This window comes from Peromyscus maniculatus, chromosome 9, assembly GCF_049852395.1.
Source record: "Peromyscus maniculatus bairdii isolate BWxNUB_F1_BW_parent chromosome 9, HU_Pman_BW_mat_3.1, whole genome shotgun sequence".
Taxonomy (NCBI): domain Eukaryota; kingdom Metazoa; phylum Chordata; class Mammalia; order Rodentia; family Cricetidae; genus Peromyscus; species Peromyscus maniculatus.
This window is the reverse complement of record NC_134860.1, coordinates 1,936,702-1,957,242: the sequence shown is the minus strand read 5'-3', so window position 1 is coordinate 1,957,242 and position 20,541 is coordinate 1,936,702. Positions and strand designations below refer to the sequence as shown.

Genomic DNA, 20,541 nt, shown 5'->3' with positions numbered 1-20,541 from the left:
ATTTACTTACTTACTTTGTGCAGGACAGTGCACATGTGGAAGTCAGAAGTCAACTTGCTACAGCAGCTTCTCTTCTTCCATCACGTGGGTTCCGAGGACTGAACTCAAGTCATTAAGCTCAGCAGCAAGTATCTTTACCCGCGAGCCATGGTGCCGGCTCATGAAGCCCTTTCTAGCTCTTACAGCTACTTCCTAAGACACTTTCACTTCTTCACCTGTCCTGCTTTCCACTCTTCAGGAGCCGCTCAGACCCCTCTCCAGATGCATTTCTCTCTCATTTCTGCGGAACTGCTGAAAATACCCTTTGCTGAAAACACTCTTTGTATATATCTAGCTTAAAACATAATGATGCAATTATGCAATCTTATCTGACTACTTTCAGCTATTAGTGCCAGGCTTCATACCTACATGGGACTCAAAATAAATACAAGTTGATTGCCCTCAAATGAGTAGGTTGAATGTCACTGTTTGCTGGCTGCTAGTGCCTTCAAATGCTTGTGCATTCCTTGGATGCTGACTTAGAAAAGGATTTTTGAGGCTTTGATCTCATATTTCTGATCAATATATATTTCATCTTCAAGCAGGCCATAAGCAAACATGGGCCGTATGCTTATCTTTTCAGATTTTATAGCACTGTGTAGGCACCCCTCTGTAAGAGTTTTATGGGTATATGCATATATCCTGTAAGTCACCCATTTAAAACGTACATTCAATGGGCTTTTATGTATCACAGAACTAATAATATCGTCATGATTTTCAGAAAACTTCATTTGCCCCGAAACCAAACCCTTTGCCGAGTGCCAGGCAGCACTCCACCTCATTCTTTACTGGCTAATCACTCTCCTGTTGTCTGTCTTTATATCTGCCATATAAGTTGTATGGCACAGTACTTGGCCTTTTCTGACTGACTTCATCCACTCAGCATTTGAGGATTGTCCATGTTGTAGCAATGGACCCACATAGAATAAGGCCATACCGTGCTTGATCATTCATAAAACATACATTGGTCATTTGCATCATTTTTACTTTTCTGCCATTATACTGCCATGTTGCTATGGACATTCATGGACGATTTACATGGAGGGGTCACATATTCAAAAGTAGGAAATAGTGCATTTTATGAGAACTCTGTTTGACCTTCTGAGAAGGTACTGAACTTTCCCTAAACATGGACACTGTTTTATAAAGGTGCTGGCAATTGTGTTAGGTCTCTAGTTCCTCTACATCCTCACTCATACTTGCTGTGGGATGTTCTGTATGTTAAATGTGTTGCTCTGATTGGTTAATAAACAAAACACTGATTGGCCAGTAGCCAGGCAGGAAGTTTATGTGGGACAACCAGAGAAGAGAATTCTGGGAACAGGGAGGCTGAGTTAAAGAGCCCCTGCCAGCCGCTGCCATGACAAGTGAGATGTAAGGTACCGGTAAGCCACGAGCCATGTGGCAACGAATAGATTAATAGAAATGGGTTAATTTAAAATATAAGAACTAGATAACCAATAGCCTGCTGTGGCCATACAGTTTGTAAGCAATATAAGTTTCTGTGTGTTTACTCGGTTGGGTCTGAGCAGCTGCGGGACTGGCAGGTGAGAGAGATTTGTCCTGACCGTGGGCCAGGCAGGACCTGAAAAACTCTAGCTACACATACTTGTAGCTATCAGTCCACAGAGGGTTTGCTGTGCCTTTGGTGTGCATTTCTTTGAGTGATGGCTTTGAACCATCTTTCAGTGTTCTGATTGGGTATCTGTACGTCCTCCTTAGTAAAAGAGTCAAGACCGCAGTCTATTTACATCCTTGGCCTGGGTGAGGACCACAGCAGACGCTGCCTCTGTCCAACATGGTAAAGGCTAAGAGATAGGATAAGGAAGAACAGAGTCCATTCCTAAGTGAGTAGACGTGTGTCAGAAATCAGAATATGGGTGACATGGTAACTGGGAAGGTGGAGGAGCAGAGAGACAGTGCAGCTTCAAGAGCAAATTCCTCAGAGCTCCAGCAGCGTCTGTTCCTCCTTGCGGGCAGAGGAAGCAGGAGCCTCTCTTTAAAAGGGAGCCAGATAGCCCTGGTCAAAAGATAATGACTGTTCTATTCACAAGACAAAGTCACAATTCTCAAGAGCCTTGAATCTACTTGGAGCTTCCAGTGAGGTAGAGAACAGGTTGATGGTGGGACAGAAATTTATTTTGCCATACACCATATCTTGGAGGGTTACAGTCAGTCATCATATTGAGCAGAAACCTACTGTTTAAGATTGAACTACTATGGGCCTGGTCACAAGGAACAATCACAAGGAAGGCCCACAGGTACACAGGAAGTCCCATAACTTCCAGCAGATGGCAGCTGAAGCTTCAGGGAATGGTGAAGACATGGAATGACCCAGGGTAAGGCCCGCAGTCACAAAGAGGCCCTAGTTGACCCAGGATACATACCTGATCCCCAGTGAAAGAACAGGAACAGTCTCGATCCTTAAATATCAACCCCATAAAGAGAAATGACATTTAAATCCCGATAAGACTTAGTCCTCTCCTGAACACTGTAAAGACTTACATATAAGAAAAAAAGGAAACATTGAATTACATATATAAAATAAAGAAAAACTCAACCAACAAACTAACTCCAAATGCATAAGTCCCAGAGCAGAATCAAAAACAGTGTGAAAACCAAGGTCATGAGTCTTCCCTGAATTACTAACCCCACAATAATGGCTTCACACAATACAGAGTCAGAGTAGAAGCAAAACCAGGACATCACTGACACAAAACTGGAGAGCATGGACTCGAGCAGACAAACCACATGTAAACTTCCACAGCCTCTTTATCAAATAGTGATGGGAAAATGGATAGATACCCACATGTAGGAAAATAAAACTAGAGCACTGGATTGACCCTAGACAAAGATCATCTTAAAATGCACCGAAGACCTTAATGTAAAACCCGAAATTCAGATTGTATAATTTATAGTTTTCAAAAGAGACAAAAAAAAAAAGTTTTGGAAAGGCCACATTACTTATTAATTTTCATATAAAAAGAGATGTGACATCATTTCTATTCAAGAGAAAGTACTGCTATGATGATATGATTCCACACAAATGTGACTTTATTCTCATCCTTAGTAATGACAATACAATGAATAGACATTGTTCAGGTTCCTGAGCTGTTAAACATCTAACCTCATACAATTTCTAACTACCCAGAAGATATGATCTCTGTAATCCTCTAGTCCTGCCATGGCAACAGTTAGCTTGTGTTCCCTTCTGTGAAACCCACCATGTGTACACCTCTACATTTTAAAGAGTTTTCTAGTGCCTTTAATCTCCCAATCCTCCCCCGCTGTCCGCTGAGTGTCGGGATAGCATGTACATGCCTATATTCAGTTTGGCCCTTCAGTCTTTAAATGAAGTCACTTCCACACCTGTACAGCCCATTGTGTAGGTCACACAAATACAAGTTCACAGTCAAGCCCTGCTGGCAGGCAAGCTGGAAGGGCAGTGAGCTGGTCAAAATGTAACCTGTGTCTTAGAGTCGAGGACAGGTACAGAAGACCTGTAACCTAACGGCTGCCTGGGTCTCAACACCCTGTAAGCCTGTGGCTCATCAGTTTGGCTCTGAAGGTCACTGAGGCCAAAGTCAGTGGGGTTAAGAGAATTTCTAGGGACAAGGGCATAATTTACTCAGACTATAAAAATGAGGAATCAGAAGTCCATGGCAGCAGAATTGCTACAGAGTGTGCTAATTGCTATTGTGGGAGTTCTTTTCTCCCAGCAGGCACCGGGGGCCCCTCTTTGGGGGACTTCCACATCCAAACTTGAAAGCCTCCTGGTCCTACACTGGCTGCTGCTCAATAAAAACACCATCCTCTCTCATAGCTTAATCATTAGTATTTCCTTAACTAATAAAACTTAAAGAAAGAATGTTTTCAGAGATGCTGAAGGGCAGAGGCCCATTTCATCTCAAGTCAGCCTTGATAGAAGTCAATTCTTCTTTTCCACAGGCTCCTGTTCTTTTTTAAATTATTGTATTATTTCAACTAGTAAACATTATGCAACCGGAAGTGGGTCAAGTTTGCCCTCACAAATGTTTGTGTATGCAGTTTCAGCTGCATTAAAAAGCTGAACCTCAAGTTCAAGTTATAAATATGTTTTCTGAAATTTTCATCTTTCTTTCTTTAAATGCTTTCATATATTTTATCATGTTTCTCATTTCCCTCAAGCCCTTCCAGATTCTTCTCCGCTCACCCAATTTTACATTCTCCTACTCTTTTCAAAACCAAACAAACCAAAAAACACCCCCACAAAAACACAATTCCAAACCAAACCAAACAAACAAGAGACCAGTAAGACAAAAAAAAAAAAAAATGCCCAAACAATGAGGTTCATTTTGTGTTGGCCAACGACTCCTGGGTATGAGGCTTGCCCTGTAGGCTAGTCAATATACCCAGTGACACTCACATTGGGGGGAAAAAAACACCTGATTTTTCCCTTCATTAACAAGTATCAATTGCAAATAGCTTTAGGTTAGGGGTGGGACCTGGTGTCCAATTCCCCCTCTCTACGCTGGGATTCCATCCGGCTCCAACTTGTGCAGGCCCCTGTATGCTGCTACAGACTGAGTTCATGTGTGTATCAGCCCTACTGTGCCTGGAAGCCAGGGTCTCCTTGGAGTTGTCCATGCCCTCTGGCTCTCACAGTCTTGCTATCTCCTCTTCTGTGCAGCACCCTGAGCCCTGAGGGGATGGGTGCTTTCCAGGCCTAACATCTCCCCGAAGAACTCCAGGCAAGCTCTTGGAGCCTCTTTTTATTTGGTATGTTATTTTTTTAAAAAAAATATCTTTTCTTATCATAAACATACAAATTATTTCTAATACCATCATGAGGGAAAGGCGCTACCAAGAATTCCATCCCCAGTTGCCAAGGACCAACACGAATGTAAAAAGTCTGCTTGGTATCCTGGCGATGATGCCTGATTGGCAGCTTGAGAAAATGACATGCTTAGCATGCAACCTGCAATGTCCACATGTCAAGAAATCTGTGCAGATGCAGGCAAGGGGGGTCCCAGCTCCACTTGGAGGGGCCTATTTGTTTGAAGGCGAAGGTAAGGTTTAGCGTCAAGGATCTTGAGTCAGATGGTAGCTTGCTGCATAAGTATGCATTTTGCCACCTTCAGCCCACATCTCCAGAGCTGCTTTCCCCCATCAGCACCATCAATCACATCATTTCAACCCTTGAACGGATTGTTTTCACCGACCACTTGAGTAGCATCTTTGATTCTGGATCCTACCTGAAATACTCCTCCCTCCCTCCTTTATCTCAACCATTTCTTTTGTCTCTCTGGTCTGGACTGACATGCTGCTCCTTCCTAGAAGCTTCCCACAACCCCCGAAGGGAGTTTCCCATAACCACCATGGAAGTTTCATCAACCACCAATGGGAGCTTCCTGCAGCCCCTGGGGAAGAATTCTGTAACCCTGTGGAAGCATCCTACAACTCCTGCACTTCTTTTCCATCTGGAACAGATACTCCAAACTCTCCCGCTCAGAGCGCTTGGCACACTGCATAGCAATTAGCAGCTTATATTGCCAACTTCATCATTACAGCATAAGCTTCAGGAGGCAAGGGTCATGGCATCGTGCCATAGAAAATACTCAGTAGCCAGCGACTTGTGGAATATGCTGAAGAAGAATGAAAAGACCATCCAAAGGGGGTGGAACCTCAAAACCTGTCACAGGAAGAGAAGGGGGAACTGAGTGCTTCAACATGAAGTAGAGTTTATTCAGCAGCCTGGAGAGTACTAGGGAGACGACAGAGTAGCCTTAGACACTCAAGGGTTGTGAAGAAAATTGCTTCAGTGAGAAAATAAGGAGGGTCAGCTCCCTCATCTGCCGCAGATGGCAAGGAGTGAGGAGAAAGGAGGGGCATCTCTCCCCCAACCCATGCTACCGCATGACAGATAATAGGGGGGCCAGCTCTTCCAAGCTCATACCTTGGGGAGCCAGCTCACCCACACCCCCTCCAACAGAGGTGGCTCTGCTGTGCTGCCCAGGTGAGGTGCAGCGCCTGCTCTCCCGAGTGCTGCAGCTGGTGAGGGGCTAGGGCAGCTCTCCTGCTGTTATGACCTCAGGCCAGCTCTCCCACCTGCCACAGGCATCAAGGCGTGAGGGTGAGGGCATTCTTCTTGGGATACTGTCTCTTTTCAACTTCCTTTTTTACATTTTTATTTATTTATATGTGTATGAATATTTTGCCTGTAAGTATGTCTGTACACTACATGGGTGCCTGGTGTCCTCACAGGCCAGAAGAAGACATGAGATCCCGTGGAACTGGAATTAAATATTTATGAGCCACTATGCAGGTGCTGGGGATCAGACCTGGGTCTTCTGAAAAAGCAGCTAATGCTCTTAACCCCTGAGACATCTCTCCAGTTCCTTTTCTTTAACTTCTACTGCAGCCTTGAGTACAATGCTTCCACCTTCTTGACCCATCTATAATGCTTTCAGGAGTTATTTTCCTCTACAGTAACCAGATTTGAAAGCTAACCCCTTTCCCCACAAAAAAAAGTCTAGATCAGCTAAAATGAACCACATGAGTAGCTACCTATGGGTTATTTGGATATGAAAGCCATTCCATGACCTCTCTTAAATTATTAAAGTGCTAACAAGGCTGGATATACAATAATCAAGATTAGAGTATATTCCCAATAAGCAGAAATGATACTCCTCTGGATCAGCATCTAGTGTACTAGGAGGTCCTAGTCCTTGCTCCACAACTGATGAATGACTTAGTAGTTAATGTGATGTCACTGTGATCATTAGTAAGAAACAAGGCAAGAAGCTGAGTAGGTACATTCAGATCTTGCTTGATTCAAAAGCCTAATATCAGTATAGCATGGATGTGATCTTGATCTCATTCTCTGAGTTAATGATGATTCTCTTCATCAATCCTTGAGTGCAAAGAATGCTACTGATCACATATTCAAATTTACAAACTTTCAAAATTCTCTTATTACCATTTGGTCAAGAAGCAAAAATAAAACAAAATGAAAAATAAAAATCGATAAAAGCCCTTCCCTTCCCTCAGGCACGAACAAAAACATCACTAGGAATAATGAAGAGGGGGGAAATATGTCAATCCTGAGATCACTATTGAATTATAAGCCCAGGGACAACAGGGCCACGGGTTAAGGAATGAATCCTGTGGCATACATCGTTCTGGTTCCTCTACAGGAGATTATCAAATGCTCCTTTTTGTTGTTATGTAACATTCTTAAAAAGTGAAGACTTTTTACATCAGGTCACAGAGCTTCCAACACTATGGATAAAAGGCCTTCATTAGAATTCTCCTCTACATTAAAGTGTTTGTAATTTGTTGTACAAATGTTTATCTGAAAAAAATAACGTTTACACTCAAGTATTTATGGATAAAATGATATAATGTCTGGTATTTACTTCAAAATAATCCAGCCAAGGGGTGGGGCTTGGCAATGAAACAATTGCTGAAGTCGGACAGAGGCCATATGGGAGCTCACTTTGCTTTTAGGTGTAACTGGCATCAGAGAAGGGATTTAGTGACAATTTATTCAAGCCCATTGGGCCACCCAATCAGGAAAGAGACGCTGCTCACAGAAAACACTCCCTCCATTCCACAGAAGCATCTTCTACCTCTGGCAAGAGAAAAGTCCCATCTCATCAACACAAGGCCAACAGCCCTGACTTACACAGGGGCTTGGATATACTGTGAAGGGCAGGGTGAGACTTCCAAATGTCTGACTTAGGAGGAATTGTTAAAACTGTCTTCTAACTATGAGCATTTGATGACTTCAGCTTTCCAAACAGACAGCTGATTCCACTGGAACCAAAAGGCCTTCTCAGCAAATGTCAGTCTGTCACAGTGAGCTGGGGCCTGTGAGGAAGCAGTTGCTGCAGAAACACAGCATGCAGGGAGCAGGGAGATTGATAAGAGGCTCCTGGTGGGTCAGGCACAGCCTCACCAGGCTCTGATGGACCAATGGAATGAGTGAGCCCCTTGGCCACTGGGTGTCTGCAAGGACAAATCCTCTCCTCTTGAGATGCACCCACCAGCCCCTACCAGCTCTGTCCCTCCACCTGCTTTCCCCTTGCTTCACTTATCATAGCTCAAAGCTATGATATTCTGACAGCCCTACACGCTTCTCCTCCACTGCATGTTTATTTATGCTGTGATGTGGATTGCTCTTTGATTAGACATTAGATTGTTGACCAGATAGTCAATAAATATGTATTTATTCTATAAAGAAAAAAATTCACTGCCCAACGTGAATACTTTCATGGACAAGTCAGTGGCCTTACAAATGACAGAGCCATTGAGGAGCTTAGCAGACTGCATTACAGGGATGACCACCAGTGCATTCCTGGAAACCAATCACACTCTCAGCTTCACTAGAAGAGCACCACACCTCTAAAATGCTCTTTCTTTCTTCCTTTTCTTTCTTTCTTTTTTTTTTTTGTTGTTGTTTTGTTTTTCAAGACAGGGTTTCTCTGTGTAGCTTTGGAGCCTTTCCTGGAACTCACTCTGTAGCCCAGGCTGGCCTCGAACTCACAGAGATCCACCTGCCTCTACCTCCCGAGTGCTGGGATTAAAGGCGTGCGCCACCACTGCCCAGCTAGAATGCTCTTTCATTCCACCTCAAGAGCTCCTCCCTTTCAGACAAACACCTCCCAGAGGGCCATGGAGCAAAGGAGGATTGGCCCTGGACACTGCAGGAACAGGTGCCACTTTCACCGTTTGTGACAGAAGATGACTCTCAGAACCTCAGCTGAACATGTTTCCCAGGCAGTCATGCTGAAGGGTATTTGAAAACTATTCATTTTGGGAAATAGCAGCTTTGTTTTTGTTTTAAAGTTCTGACTATGGCATTAAGCAATCTGCTTCTCTTCCCCAAATTACTTAATATGTGAAATATAAACCTCTCTTTTCTTGTTGTTTTTCAAGACAGGGTTTCTCTGGATCGCCTCGGCTGTTTTGGAACTCACTCTGTAGACCAGGCTGGCCTCAAACTCATAGAGATCCACCTGCCTCTGCCTCTGCTGGGATTAAAGGCGTGCGCCACCACAACCCGGATCAAAATGCAAACCTTTTAAAACAGCACTTTCTTAAATCATCCTAAGAGATTTCATGTCTTTGACCAGCTGTCCCCACTGTGTTCCTCTGGGTCCTGGAGGGAACAGAACCCACCACGTGTTTCTAGTGAGCAGACACCCATGAAGAAGAGGTGGACAGTGATAGTGAAACCGAGACACAGAAGCGCTGGGAAGCTGGCAACAGTGTGTGGCTGTGGCCATGGCCAGGCCGAGGTGCAAAGGAAGCGGTGTACTAACGCTGATGTCTAGCAGCATGGGCGAATGCTGATGGAAAGCCCTCAGCCAGAGAGGGAAGCCCTTCTGCCGGATGCGCCTCAAAGCAAGGGAGGAGCCACCCTTTCTCTTCTCATCCTCCCGTGGCCAGCAGTGCTCCCAGGTCTTCCCAGATCCATGCAGCAAGGGAGGCAAGCGCTACTCCCCGCAGGCTGTGGTGAGGAGAAGCCAGCGGAGAGCAGAGCAAGCACCACCTCTGTGTGGCCTTCAGACACAGCATTAGCTCACGGGGGCCTTGTGCAGGTGTCTAAGGGAACATTTTTTTCCGAGAAAACTCCTCAGAGGCATAGCCAGGAGAAGAAAACCACTCCCAACTCAGGGCTGGGTGAAGGGAACACGAATCACCGATGTGAAAAGCGAGCAGAAAGAAAGCAATCTAACTGTTATCACAGCTCTGCGCTGCCATCGCTGGGCACTCTCCAAGTTCCTCAAGCATGTGAAGCGCCTGATGTAATAACAGTTCCTTAAGGTGGGCCTAATTCTCCTGTAGGTTCAAATTAAGATCTTAGGAATATTGGCTTAACCCAAAGATCATGCCAAACACAGCATTTCCAATTCTACAATCGGCTGGCTCCCAAACTCTGGGATAAACCAGAGACCTGGGCTGGACTTGATTGAAGGCTTGGCTGTCTCTTTATTCCTGGGGAACTAACTGGCAAATACATTCGCTGCCCAGACAAAATTGCCAGGTTCAGCTATTCTGTGCTCCTGGCACTCCTCTCCGGTCCTCCTCCTTCCCACATGTTTGGTCTGCCGCCTGCCCAGCCCGACAGTCAAAACCTGAGTCTCAAAAGACAAGGATTATGTTGGGGAAATTTAGAAAATCTGTTGAACTCTAGCATGCTGTGGGGGACCCAGAAAAGCACTAGGAAAGAGGAGAAAAAAGAGGGGAGAGGTAGGGAGGGATAGAGCAAAGATTATAAAGAAGAGGGGATGAGAAGGAAACTTAGCGGAGAAGAAGAGACTAGCCGAGGCAGTCGCATGTCCATGACGTCATCCATTTCAGCAAACTGTTGTTGACTGCCTACCAGAGACCAAGAGCTCTCAAAGCCGCCTCCTCCAAGCTGTTGTCCTCTACAAACATCTCCTGAAGCCTACTGTGATGCCGCCTTCCAGTGAGGATGTAGACACTGATGTTTACTCTCCACATGCATAGGGTTTGTTGCTTTCCCAATATCTGGGCAGGGGCATCCATCTGGGCAGCAGTCTCTCCTTTTGATGCCCTCAGACCCTCCTCTGACTTACATTCTAGCCTCTCTGGTGTTCTCAGGTTCCTTCTATTCTCAGCAAACATGGATAAAAGGTTTCCCTGGGCAAAGACCAGAAGGATATCTCAGAGGTACTAAATGAAAGAGGGACAGACGTGGATGGGGTGGGGGCTGCAGCAGTCATCAAGCTGGCCTAGGTCTTGAGAATTGTCCAGTTCCAAACCTCAACCCACAGGTGGAGAAATGGAAGCCCAGAGACAGGAACAGATTAGAGAACAATGTAATCCTGGAGCTCAACAAGACTGTGCAATCTATCGAACAGCAGGCATTAAAGGAACAGGTCTTAGAGATCCCATCCAGGCTTTCAACCAGCTCAGTCTCCAAAGGCTTGGCTAGGTAACATGGTAAGCTGCTCTACAATGCCAAGATGGCAAATCAAAATCAGGAGGTCAAGTTCATCTCCCCAAGCCGCCACATCATCACACCTTCTGGGCCTGATCATGATCCTGAGTAGAGCAAATGCCCTGTGAGTCCCCTTGATTGTCAAGCTGAATCAGAGATCAGACTCTGTCAAGCTCTTTCCCTTTCCCTACTTTATGAAACACCATAAAGAGTAGCTGCTCATGGGTCTCTCAAGCTCACTATCATGCGTGCCTTGGGTTGGCAGACTATCCCAAGCCTTGTAGAAAAAAATTTCTGGTCTCTACCTACAAGATAATAGTAGAAGCTTCCCAGCCGGGCGGTGGTGGTGCACACCTTTAATCCCAGCACTCGGGAGGCAGAAGCAGGCGGATCTCTGTGAGTTCGAGGCCAGCCTGGTCTCCAAAGCGAGTTCCAGGAAAGGTGCAAAGCTACACAGAGAAACCCTGTCTCGAAAAACAAACAAACAAACAAACAAACAAAAATAGTAGAAGCTTCCCGCCATGTGACAGCCAAAACTGTCTCCAGACCTTGTCAAATATTCCAGCGAGGCAAAATCATCCCAGATGGAAAGCAATGGTGTCAGAGAATCGTAGAGGTCAATATCAATATCAATGAGGTCATCTGAGTCAAAAGCCCAGCTCACAGGTAGGGAGAGGGGGTGTGCTTGAGCTAGTCTTGCTATCCAAGTCCATGGCAGCTATGCCCCATCAGTGGGAAGTCAGGTCTAGTGTGCTAGGGCTGGTCCTGCTATCCAAGTCCATGGCAGCTGAGGTTCTGGTCCCTTGGTTTCTGTGTGATATCCTTGTCCTGTTTTTACCTGTGGGGTTATAGTTGGCAGTGTCTCCTATAAGCTTTACACCAAACTCCTCAGATTTCTGACAATGTAATGCTGCTTTTAATCAGAGGAAAATGCCTCATGTCCCCCTTTGCTTTGCCTTTTTTGGAGAGGCTGGGAGACCCCCATAAGTTTTTTCCTCCTTTTAAAAGGGTGACCTTTCCAAAGCCCCACAGACTGTTGTAAGGATAGAGATAACATGAAGTATGGTGCTTGCAATTACTTAAGTTCTACAATTCCCAAGCTTTTTGATTATTTAACTGCTGATTATGATTATTTAAGCTGAAAGCCTACACTTCTCTAACTCAGAAAATGTTTGTATTTCCATTAAAAACCACCAGGCCAATGCCCTTTTGATTGACACTTTTCACTATTAAATATATATATACACTTCATGTTTCCAGCCAAAAGAGAGCGTGCCCCTTATTTGAAGATATGGAGCTGACTTTAAAGGTTTCCTTCAGCTTGCCTTCCTGTCCCCTCACTTCCCGTTACTGTTGCCCTGTTCTCCAGACACTAGCAGGAAGAAGTGTCTATCTGCCCACTGTTCCCCATTTAATGAAAGCTGGTCCCTCCATGTGGAGGTTAGAAAACTGTGTGTGCCGTAGTTAATATCATGCGCCACAACACTGAATGCTTGTGTTTGAGTTCAGATCCCAAAGCCTCCATGTCTGTAACAGTAGAACAGGACCCATCACACTGTCCACCTGGCAGTGGCTAGCCATGAGGTGACATCGCATAAACATCCCTTGCTGAGGTTAACCTCCCTGCCTGAAGAACAGAAGATTATTTTTGCCTGGATTTGTTTGATTCTCTGAAGGCATTTTAATCGAATAGCACATATCTCACTGTGGGAATGAGAAAAGGCCCTTCTATATGGCATACAACTCAATCCATTTCAATGTTTTTCCCTACATTGATTATTGGTTATCATTTCTGCTCTGTTCGTTTATTTCATATCTAAAGAGTGTTATAGAAAAAAAAAAGGCAATGCATAAAATACAGAGGAAGTCTACCCTTGCCCTACATGAGTGGCAGTGCTGAACCAAACTGCATTTTGAGCTCATCACGGGGGGGAAAAAGATTCTAGCAATTCCTGAGTGATCCATTGTTTCAGGTCATTTTATGAATATATGGATTGTACTGGAAGGAGTCTTTCAAATCACATTGTGGCCCTCAACAGACAGACAGACACACAAACACATACACACACACACACAGAGAGAGAGAGAGAGAGAGAGAGAGAGAGAGAGAGAGAGAGAGAGAGAGAGAGAGAGAGAGAGAGAGAGAGAAAGAGAAACAGGCAGGTAGACAGACAGAGACAGTATGGGTTACGAATAGTCTATCTGCAGTGAATTTCCAAGGATGTTTATTACGCGGTACGGTGGCTTACCAGATTGTCTATTTTTTTTCTGTTCTGTAAAGAATTCCAAGTGTTCCCAGTACTACTTCCTTTACTTGTTGATTGGCCTTCCACAGTGTAGCTGCTCAGAGATCTACCTACATAAAGGCTGCATCGTCTTGCCTTTGCAGGTGACACGTGGGACCATATGACTTAAAACTGGCTAGTGAGCTACTCTTCCCCACATCAGATCATGTAGAACATTAGGTCTATGAATAGAACCTTTGTCCAGAGTCTTTTCTATACCTTAAAATAACACTTAGGCGAGTGCCCAGCACTCAGAACAGCACTTACACAAAGCAGATGCTCAGCAGCTATTTTTTGAATGAGCTGTTAACTGACTCAGATGTCAGTGGCAGATATGGGTAACTTAGAGGCCAGGGTGGTTCCTTTCCTTTCCTCCTTTCCGCTGGCTGGGACATGGCTTGGACCCTTGGAAATGAGGCCAGAAGTTCAGCATGGTAAGGTGGTGGCCAAATCCTGAGAGCGGCAAAGCTTCAAGACAGACGTTGCTACTTGAACGAGTTTTCTGTTCCTTGTGTTGGAAGCTAACTAGAACATTCCACTCTTGTAAGGTTATTTTCTTTACAGTTAAATTTTATTTCCCCACTATAAGTTTTATATGCAGCAAGTGTTTTGTCTTCTGCTATGGGCATTAAGCTACTAATTTCAGAATTAAGAGTGGGAAACAGAAATCATGAATGGCAACTAACTGTACTTATATCATTGCTTGTAGCATAAACCAAAATCCATTCTGAACAAGTCATTCTCCATGGTATCCATTCCCGCCTTCTGTGTTTGCGATCTTTCATCTCCACATGGAACTGTGTAGCTACAACAAGCTTTCTGAACATCCCATCTAATGCAAATGCCTTTCAAAACTGGGCAGACATTCTAGGACATTCCAGAACTTGTGACCATAATACTTAATATATTTTAAACTGGGCTCTTTTTTTTTAAATCAACAACTTATTGCTTAAAGAGGAAACAACATTGCAGTTTAAAAGGAAATTATTTATTGAATAAAATTAAATCATAATTTGAAGATAGGATTACTGCATTCTAAGTGTCATGAATGAAGTAATGACAAAATAATGCATACTTACAAGTTTAAAATTACTTTTCATAAATGAGGGTCCCATTCAATCCCTGAAATGCCTCTGGGAAGTAATAGAGCCCCCTTACAACCAAGTTTATCAATTTAAAGTAATGGCTGCCTTCAGAACTCTTCTCCCAGACTCCATTTATCCTGTGCAAATTGCCAGGCACTTAGAATTCCTCTCTGAAGAAATGTGATTTGTCTTTTCTCATGATGGCATAAAGTAAAGAATAAATTGATTTTATCATATTCGGTACGTTGCCTCTGCTTTGAAGGGCACTTACCTAATGAGTGGCTCTCTCAGAAAAGATCCCAGATCAAAGGAGCCAACAAGATGATGTCGTAGCTTAAGCGGCTGCCTTACCCCATGGGAATGTACTAAAACAACTCAGTGTATACAAAGGCTGGCAAAACTATCTGGAGGAGACGTCTAAAATCTAACAATACTCAGGAAATGAAGATGGACTCCACAAAAATCAGATGATCTAAAAATGCTGAGGGTTACATACAACTTTTACACAGGTATAGGAAATCATCAGCAAAAAAATCTAAGAGACATACTTCCAATTATGGGACTGTTAAGTAGTTATTAAAGCACTTTTGTGACTTAGCATTTTATACTAAATGAAAAATAGCAGCTGCCTGTCTGCCTGTGAAATTACCATGACAGGTTAACCTGTCTGAGAAAATGCATAAGCAGATCAGTGTCTCACAACCCTCATTTCTTTTAGCTACACATATCAAATTCACCTGCCACAAGTTAGGAAACCGAGCTTGGTTACTGGAATGTAAGGTTATTGAGCAGTTTTTAAAGCCAAACTTAGAAAGGTTTTAATATTCTTTTAATAAAAGTCTTTCATTAAACAGGAGTAAATATAACAAAAAGTGAAACATCATAAGATGTCTTAGCAAAAGCTTTTAGTTTTTTTTTTTTTAAGTAGAGCAATATTCTTATACAAGGGGAAAGGTAAATACTGCGTCCTTTGATTGGAAATACAAGGTTATGAACTATCAGTTTTTTTTCCAACATCAGAATGATGGCCAGCAGTTAGGATACAAACCAATAAAAATTAAGCTAAAAGAGTGTTGGGGGACAAACGTGACATGATAAATTCAGGGCTCCCCTTCTAATGAACTTATCTCTACTTCCTGCACTGTTACAGGAAACGGGAAGGTACACAACAGTGTTTCCTGTCTCTCTGTATCCCAAGTAACCAAGAAGCTCCTTACATTTGGAAATGGCTTTATAATTGATGTGTCAAACCTCTTTAAAGGTTACACAATAAACTGCTTTATTCACTCATTTCCTTCCCTCAGTTCACTAAGAATGCAAGCTTGACAAGGTATGGGAGATTTTGTTTCCACTAGGTTAGCACCTACCTTCCACTAATTCACCCTTTGATTCCACAGATGCTTATTGGTTCCCAACACCCACTCTTAAAAGGAAATCCTAATGCAGAGTTACAGCATGGGAAGTACCCTTCAGCCAGAAGAACCAGACATTTTCTCCTCTAATTCTAATCTAGATCTACATGAAAAGAACACTCTCTACCCACTAAAGAAGAATGGCAAGAGAAAGCATAGGTCAGTGTGACATGGGTCTCAAGATGATATAGCGTGCGCGCGCGCACACACACACACACACACACACACACACACACACACACACACACCTCCACTTAAAAATGAAATAACGGGACTGGAGAGGTGGCTCAGCCATTAAAAGGGCTTCCTACTCTTCCAGAGTTCATTTCCCAACACTCAAGTCAGATGGCTCACAATTGCCTGTAACTTCAGCCCCAGGGGATCCATACACATGTCTGTCTGTCCGTCCATCCGTCCGTCCCTCTCTTCCTCCCTCCCTCCCTCCCTCCTACCCAAAGATAGGACCAGAGACTCTTAGGGTAGTGAAACAAGCATGTATCTTGACTGTGGTGGCAGTTGTACAAATGTATACACATCAGAACATTGTGGAACACACAACAAACCAGTGCAACTAGAGCTTGATAAATCTGTGAGATTCTCGATCTGTAGCAATGCCAACCTGAAATACGCTACTGATGCCTGTGGTGATATTTCACTTGTGCTGAAATGTGGTGATATTTTATTTGTATGTTAGCAAATAAAACACACCTGGAGATCAAGGGGAAAAATGCCAGGCATTTTTAAGTAAACATAGAAGTCAGGCAGTGATAGCACAGGCCCTTAATCTGATCATGTGGCAGGTATGGTCTCTGTGTGTTCAAGAACACACTAGGGAACAGCCAAGCATGATGACACACACCTTTAATCCCAGTACCAACCATAGAGACCTGGAGGTCTGTACAGACAGGCACTGACAAGGAAGTGAGGTAGCTGGGCTAAGAGCCAATGAGAGGGCAGAACAGCAAGGCAATAAAGGCACAGGTTAGACAGGAAGTAACACAGTTTTTGATAGCTGCAGAGCTGGAGAGGTAAGGTTGGTGGCTCTCACTATTTCCCTGATCTCTAAGACTTTCACCCCTATATTTGGCTCTGTGTTTTTTATTTAATAAGACCATTTAGAAATTCGGCTACAGATGCCTAAATGGTCAAGATGACAAGAAGCCTACTTGTTCTGTCTGTTCCTATGGTTTACGGCTTCATGTCAATCTCCATTACCAGAAACAAAATAAAAGCAAACAGCAGGATTCTTATCCAAGTTTGCTTTATATTAGCAAAACACTGAAACCAAAATAATACAGCAAACCTATATGTCAATACATTAAGTAATTCAAAATAGCATGATTTTATGCTTGTGATACAGAAAATAGTCACATCCAGAAAGCAAAAGAAATGGGATTTATAAGACATGCAGGAACAATCTAATTTTCTTGACACAAATAAGGCACATTTGTAGAGGTATACACCAAAATTCCCTCAGTGACTTCTCTGTGTTTCCTGGGTTTTTTTTCCCCTCTCTCCAAAATGAACAATATTACCTAGTAAATACATAAAAGGCTATCTCTTCTATGGATGATTCTCGGATCAATTTTGTGTAAGAAAAACATAACAACAACCAGACAAAGAGTGTATGGAAAGACATTCCAATTCAATGTGAGAACACACGAGCTCCTGCATGTCCATGGAACGTGAACCACTACCTTAGGAGACCATGGTCTCTCACAAGAATGGTGTTTCCCAGGGCCTGGTGAATTCTTCATCGGCAATTATGTGCACAGGAGACTAGTTATATAAGTTGGGAGAGTGGATCCAGCTGCCTTCCAATTCTAAAACTTCATACTGTTTGATTTCGCAATGAGTTTAACAGGTACACTTCTCAGTTTTAAAGCCCATGTTAGATTTCAAAGCACTTTCACAGATGCTATTTTATGTTAATCTTAGTCCAGTACTTTATTTTTACCCTGACCTTAGCACATTTCCGTAAAGCAGGCAGGGCAGGCATTACTACCTCCATGTTAATGGAGAGAAGACTGAGGCAACCAAAAAGTGATCTCCTTTCATGTCATAGTGTGAGAAAATAAGGCCTTTTTCTTGACTCGGGGCCCCATCCTTATTCCCTCTAGCACTGCATGGCAACTCTTCCTACCAGAGTTTAGAAGTTTAGTAGATCCGGCTAAAGATGAGTTCCAGCTGAATGAAAACCCAAGTCTTAGTATGGCATGATTAATAAGCATCAACAATAATAACACACATCTGATTGTTCTCGGCAACTTTAACAGGGCTCAGTCAATGTCACGTAGCAATGTATCAATTAGTTCAGCTCAAAAATCATGATAGATAGAACCAGTTGGTTGGCTTGAACAGCTGTACAGGCTGATGAATCGAGGTGGGAGCCTCAGTCGGTATGCTTATCCCATACCTAGGTCTCCTTAGTCCCAAGTAAGGCATCTATAAGTTGGTCTTCTGGGTGAGCTAAATAATGAATTAGGTTCATATGGGCTTAATGAAGCAGGACTTTGTTTCTTTGACCAAGGGAATTAACAGAAGAATTCTGTATTTATTTTGCAGTGGCAGCAGATTAAACACTTTCAGAAATAATGTGGCAATTCAGCAAAGAGGCCTTAGCTAGGTGCTATCTGAAATCATGAAATTAAGTGGGAAAACATACACATGGAAATGGCTTATATGCTTTAGAAAAATAAATCCCACTTTAGATAAATGGTACTCTCACAAAGCACCTTAAACACATGACATTATGTTCCCTGGTTGACAGAGCCTTTATAGACACATATCATTTTCTGTGTGCTGTGCCCTCTGCTCACATGGTCAGAGAGGGAAGCTAGGGGGGTCAGCAAGGTTAAGGGCAGTTCCCTGCCAGTTACCAGGTGGAAGTACGAGGATGGTACCCAAGATTGGATGATTCCTAAACTAGTATAGTCCATTATTACTCCTGTTCTTGAAATTATGAAGGTGCATGTTCTTTCTATAAAGAAGACTCGGGAGGCTCTCATGACGGCATCTTGGATTACTGGAGACGGAGAGGTAATATGGGAGCTGAGAAGAACGGAACAGTGGGGCTGCCTGAGCATGTAACAGCACACAAGGAGACACAAGCAGGCTGTGCTCCTGGCCAGTGGATTCAACACATTTGGGAGGTTGTGTGGCTTCACCATCCCATCTACTCATTGCCCCAACAGTCAGTCAGCACCTGCCACATGCCCAGCCCTGCTAATGGCAGCAGGATTTCTGCAGGGACTGGAGCAGACAGACCTGGTAAAATGCACACAAAGCTCCATGGGAGAAGGAGGGAGTAGAAAGGGAGCTTGAAATGGAAGGCTTTGCTCTAATCCTCGCCAGGTGGCTGTAAGCAAATTATTTGAATCTCTCAGAGTCTCAGTTCCCTGGCTTCTAAATGGTGTATAATAATATCTGTTTTTATTATATCATCTTTTATTAGACAAAATGCTAGTTTATATGAGTTTATATGTGAAAAAAAACTTACTTGTTCTTTGGTCTTGGAGAAACTGAGGTAGTTGAAGAGACATAAAAGTTTTATTCTCATTATTAAACCCTTCAAAATATTTCATTCCATATTTTCCATGATCTAAGCTTTCTTGGTTTAATGTTAACCATGTGTAAGACTGGCTGGGTCACCATGAGGTCACTCTTCCATACCTAGCCACCAATTTCAAAGTCTGTGTTACTGGCTTAAGATGCCACAATTATGCATGCTTCCCCTTATTATGGGAGGAAGTAGGATTTAAATTATATCTTAGTGATTGTTTCATTTAACCATTTATAGAAATGCTATTTCTTGACTAGTTCTTTGGGAATAAATACATTGCAATTATTATTCAAATCATTCAATAACACTCCTTCCTATTGCCGTCCATGGTGATCTTTCATCAGGAAAGCAAAATGGGAGCTGAGTAGGTGTAGGTAGGTATGTCATGGGCCCACCGAAAGGACTGCTTCCCAGTACCAGGCCCCACTTTGTTAAGAGAAGCAAGGAAAGCAATGCAGTCTCCTGGTGCTTACCTGTTCCCTCCATGGTGTGCAGGTTGGAAGAGAGTCCAACCTGTATTTTATCAATCTACCAGGTCTGAGTCCTGTTGCCTTGACACCGAAAGCCAGGACTAGCCAGGCACTGAACAGGAGTGAGGATCACACTAGCAACGTCATAGTGCTTCAGGAAAGTTCCCACTGAGTGCAAGCAGCACGCAGATTACCATTGTGCTGAAGAAGGCCTCAGTCTCCCTGCAGCCACAGACCTTTGTAACAAACAGATCTGTGAATGCCAGGGTCGCCCACAAGACACAGGCAGACCTACTTCAATGCTGGGCATACATTTTTAAAGTAACATGTTAAAAAACTGTGCACAATGAGGCATCGAACCTGTAATTTAAAAAATAAGTAATGCCTCAAAAAAAAAAATCACAACTCTTCTCTAAGTTCCTTCCACACTTCCAGCCCCTCCACATTTTTCCTACCATCGAAGGGAAATGACAAAGACCAGAGGAGCAAAGATGGGTACTCACTTCATCTCCAAGATCTCTTCTAGCTGTTTCCTCCTCTCTAGCCGGAGGTTGGCCAGGTGTGCTTCTTTTTCAGCCAGAGATTGCTGGGTCGAGGCAAGGCGGGCTTTGGTGGCATCCAGCTCCTGTCTGGTCTTCTCCAGGGCATTCATCAGCTCCTCTATCTGAAAGACACAGGGAGGTGCACATGTGATTTCTCCTTCAGTCGTACCCAAGGGATGTCTCACTACCCTGTGT

General features: G+C 43.5%; 1 protein-coding gene across 17 annotated transcripts in view; it reads right to left on the bottom strand.

Moving 5' to 3' along the window:
• Positions 1-20,541, bottom strand: part of Erc2 (ELKS/RAB6-interacting/CAST family member 2) — a 905,605-nt gene that overhangs the window by 320,323 nt on the left and 564,741 nt on the right. For all 17 annotated transcript variants that reach the window (XR_013042143.1, XR_013042144.1, XM_076544121.1 and 14 more), the window contains one exon: positions 20,308-20,468. Coding sequence is in view for 15 of the 17 variants with exons in the window: in XM_076544121.1 (XP_076400236.1) it covers positions 20,308-20,468 (161 nt within the window). In the remaining 2 variants the exon portion in view is untranslated. The remainder of the gene's footprint in view (positions 1-20,307; positions 20,469-20,541) is intronic.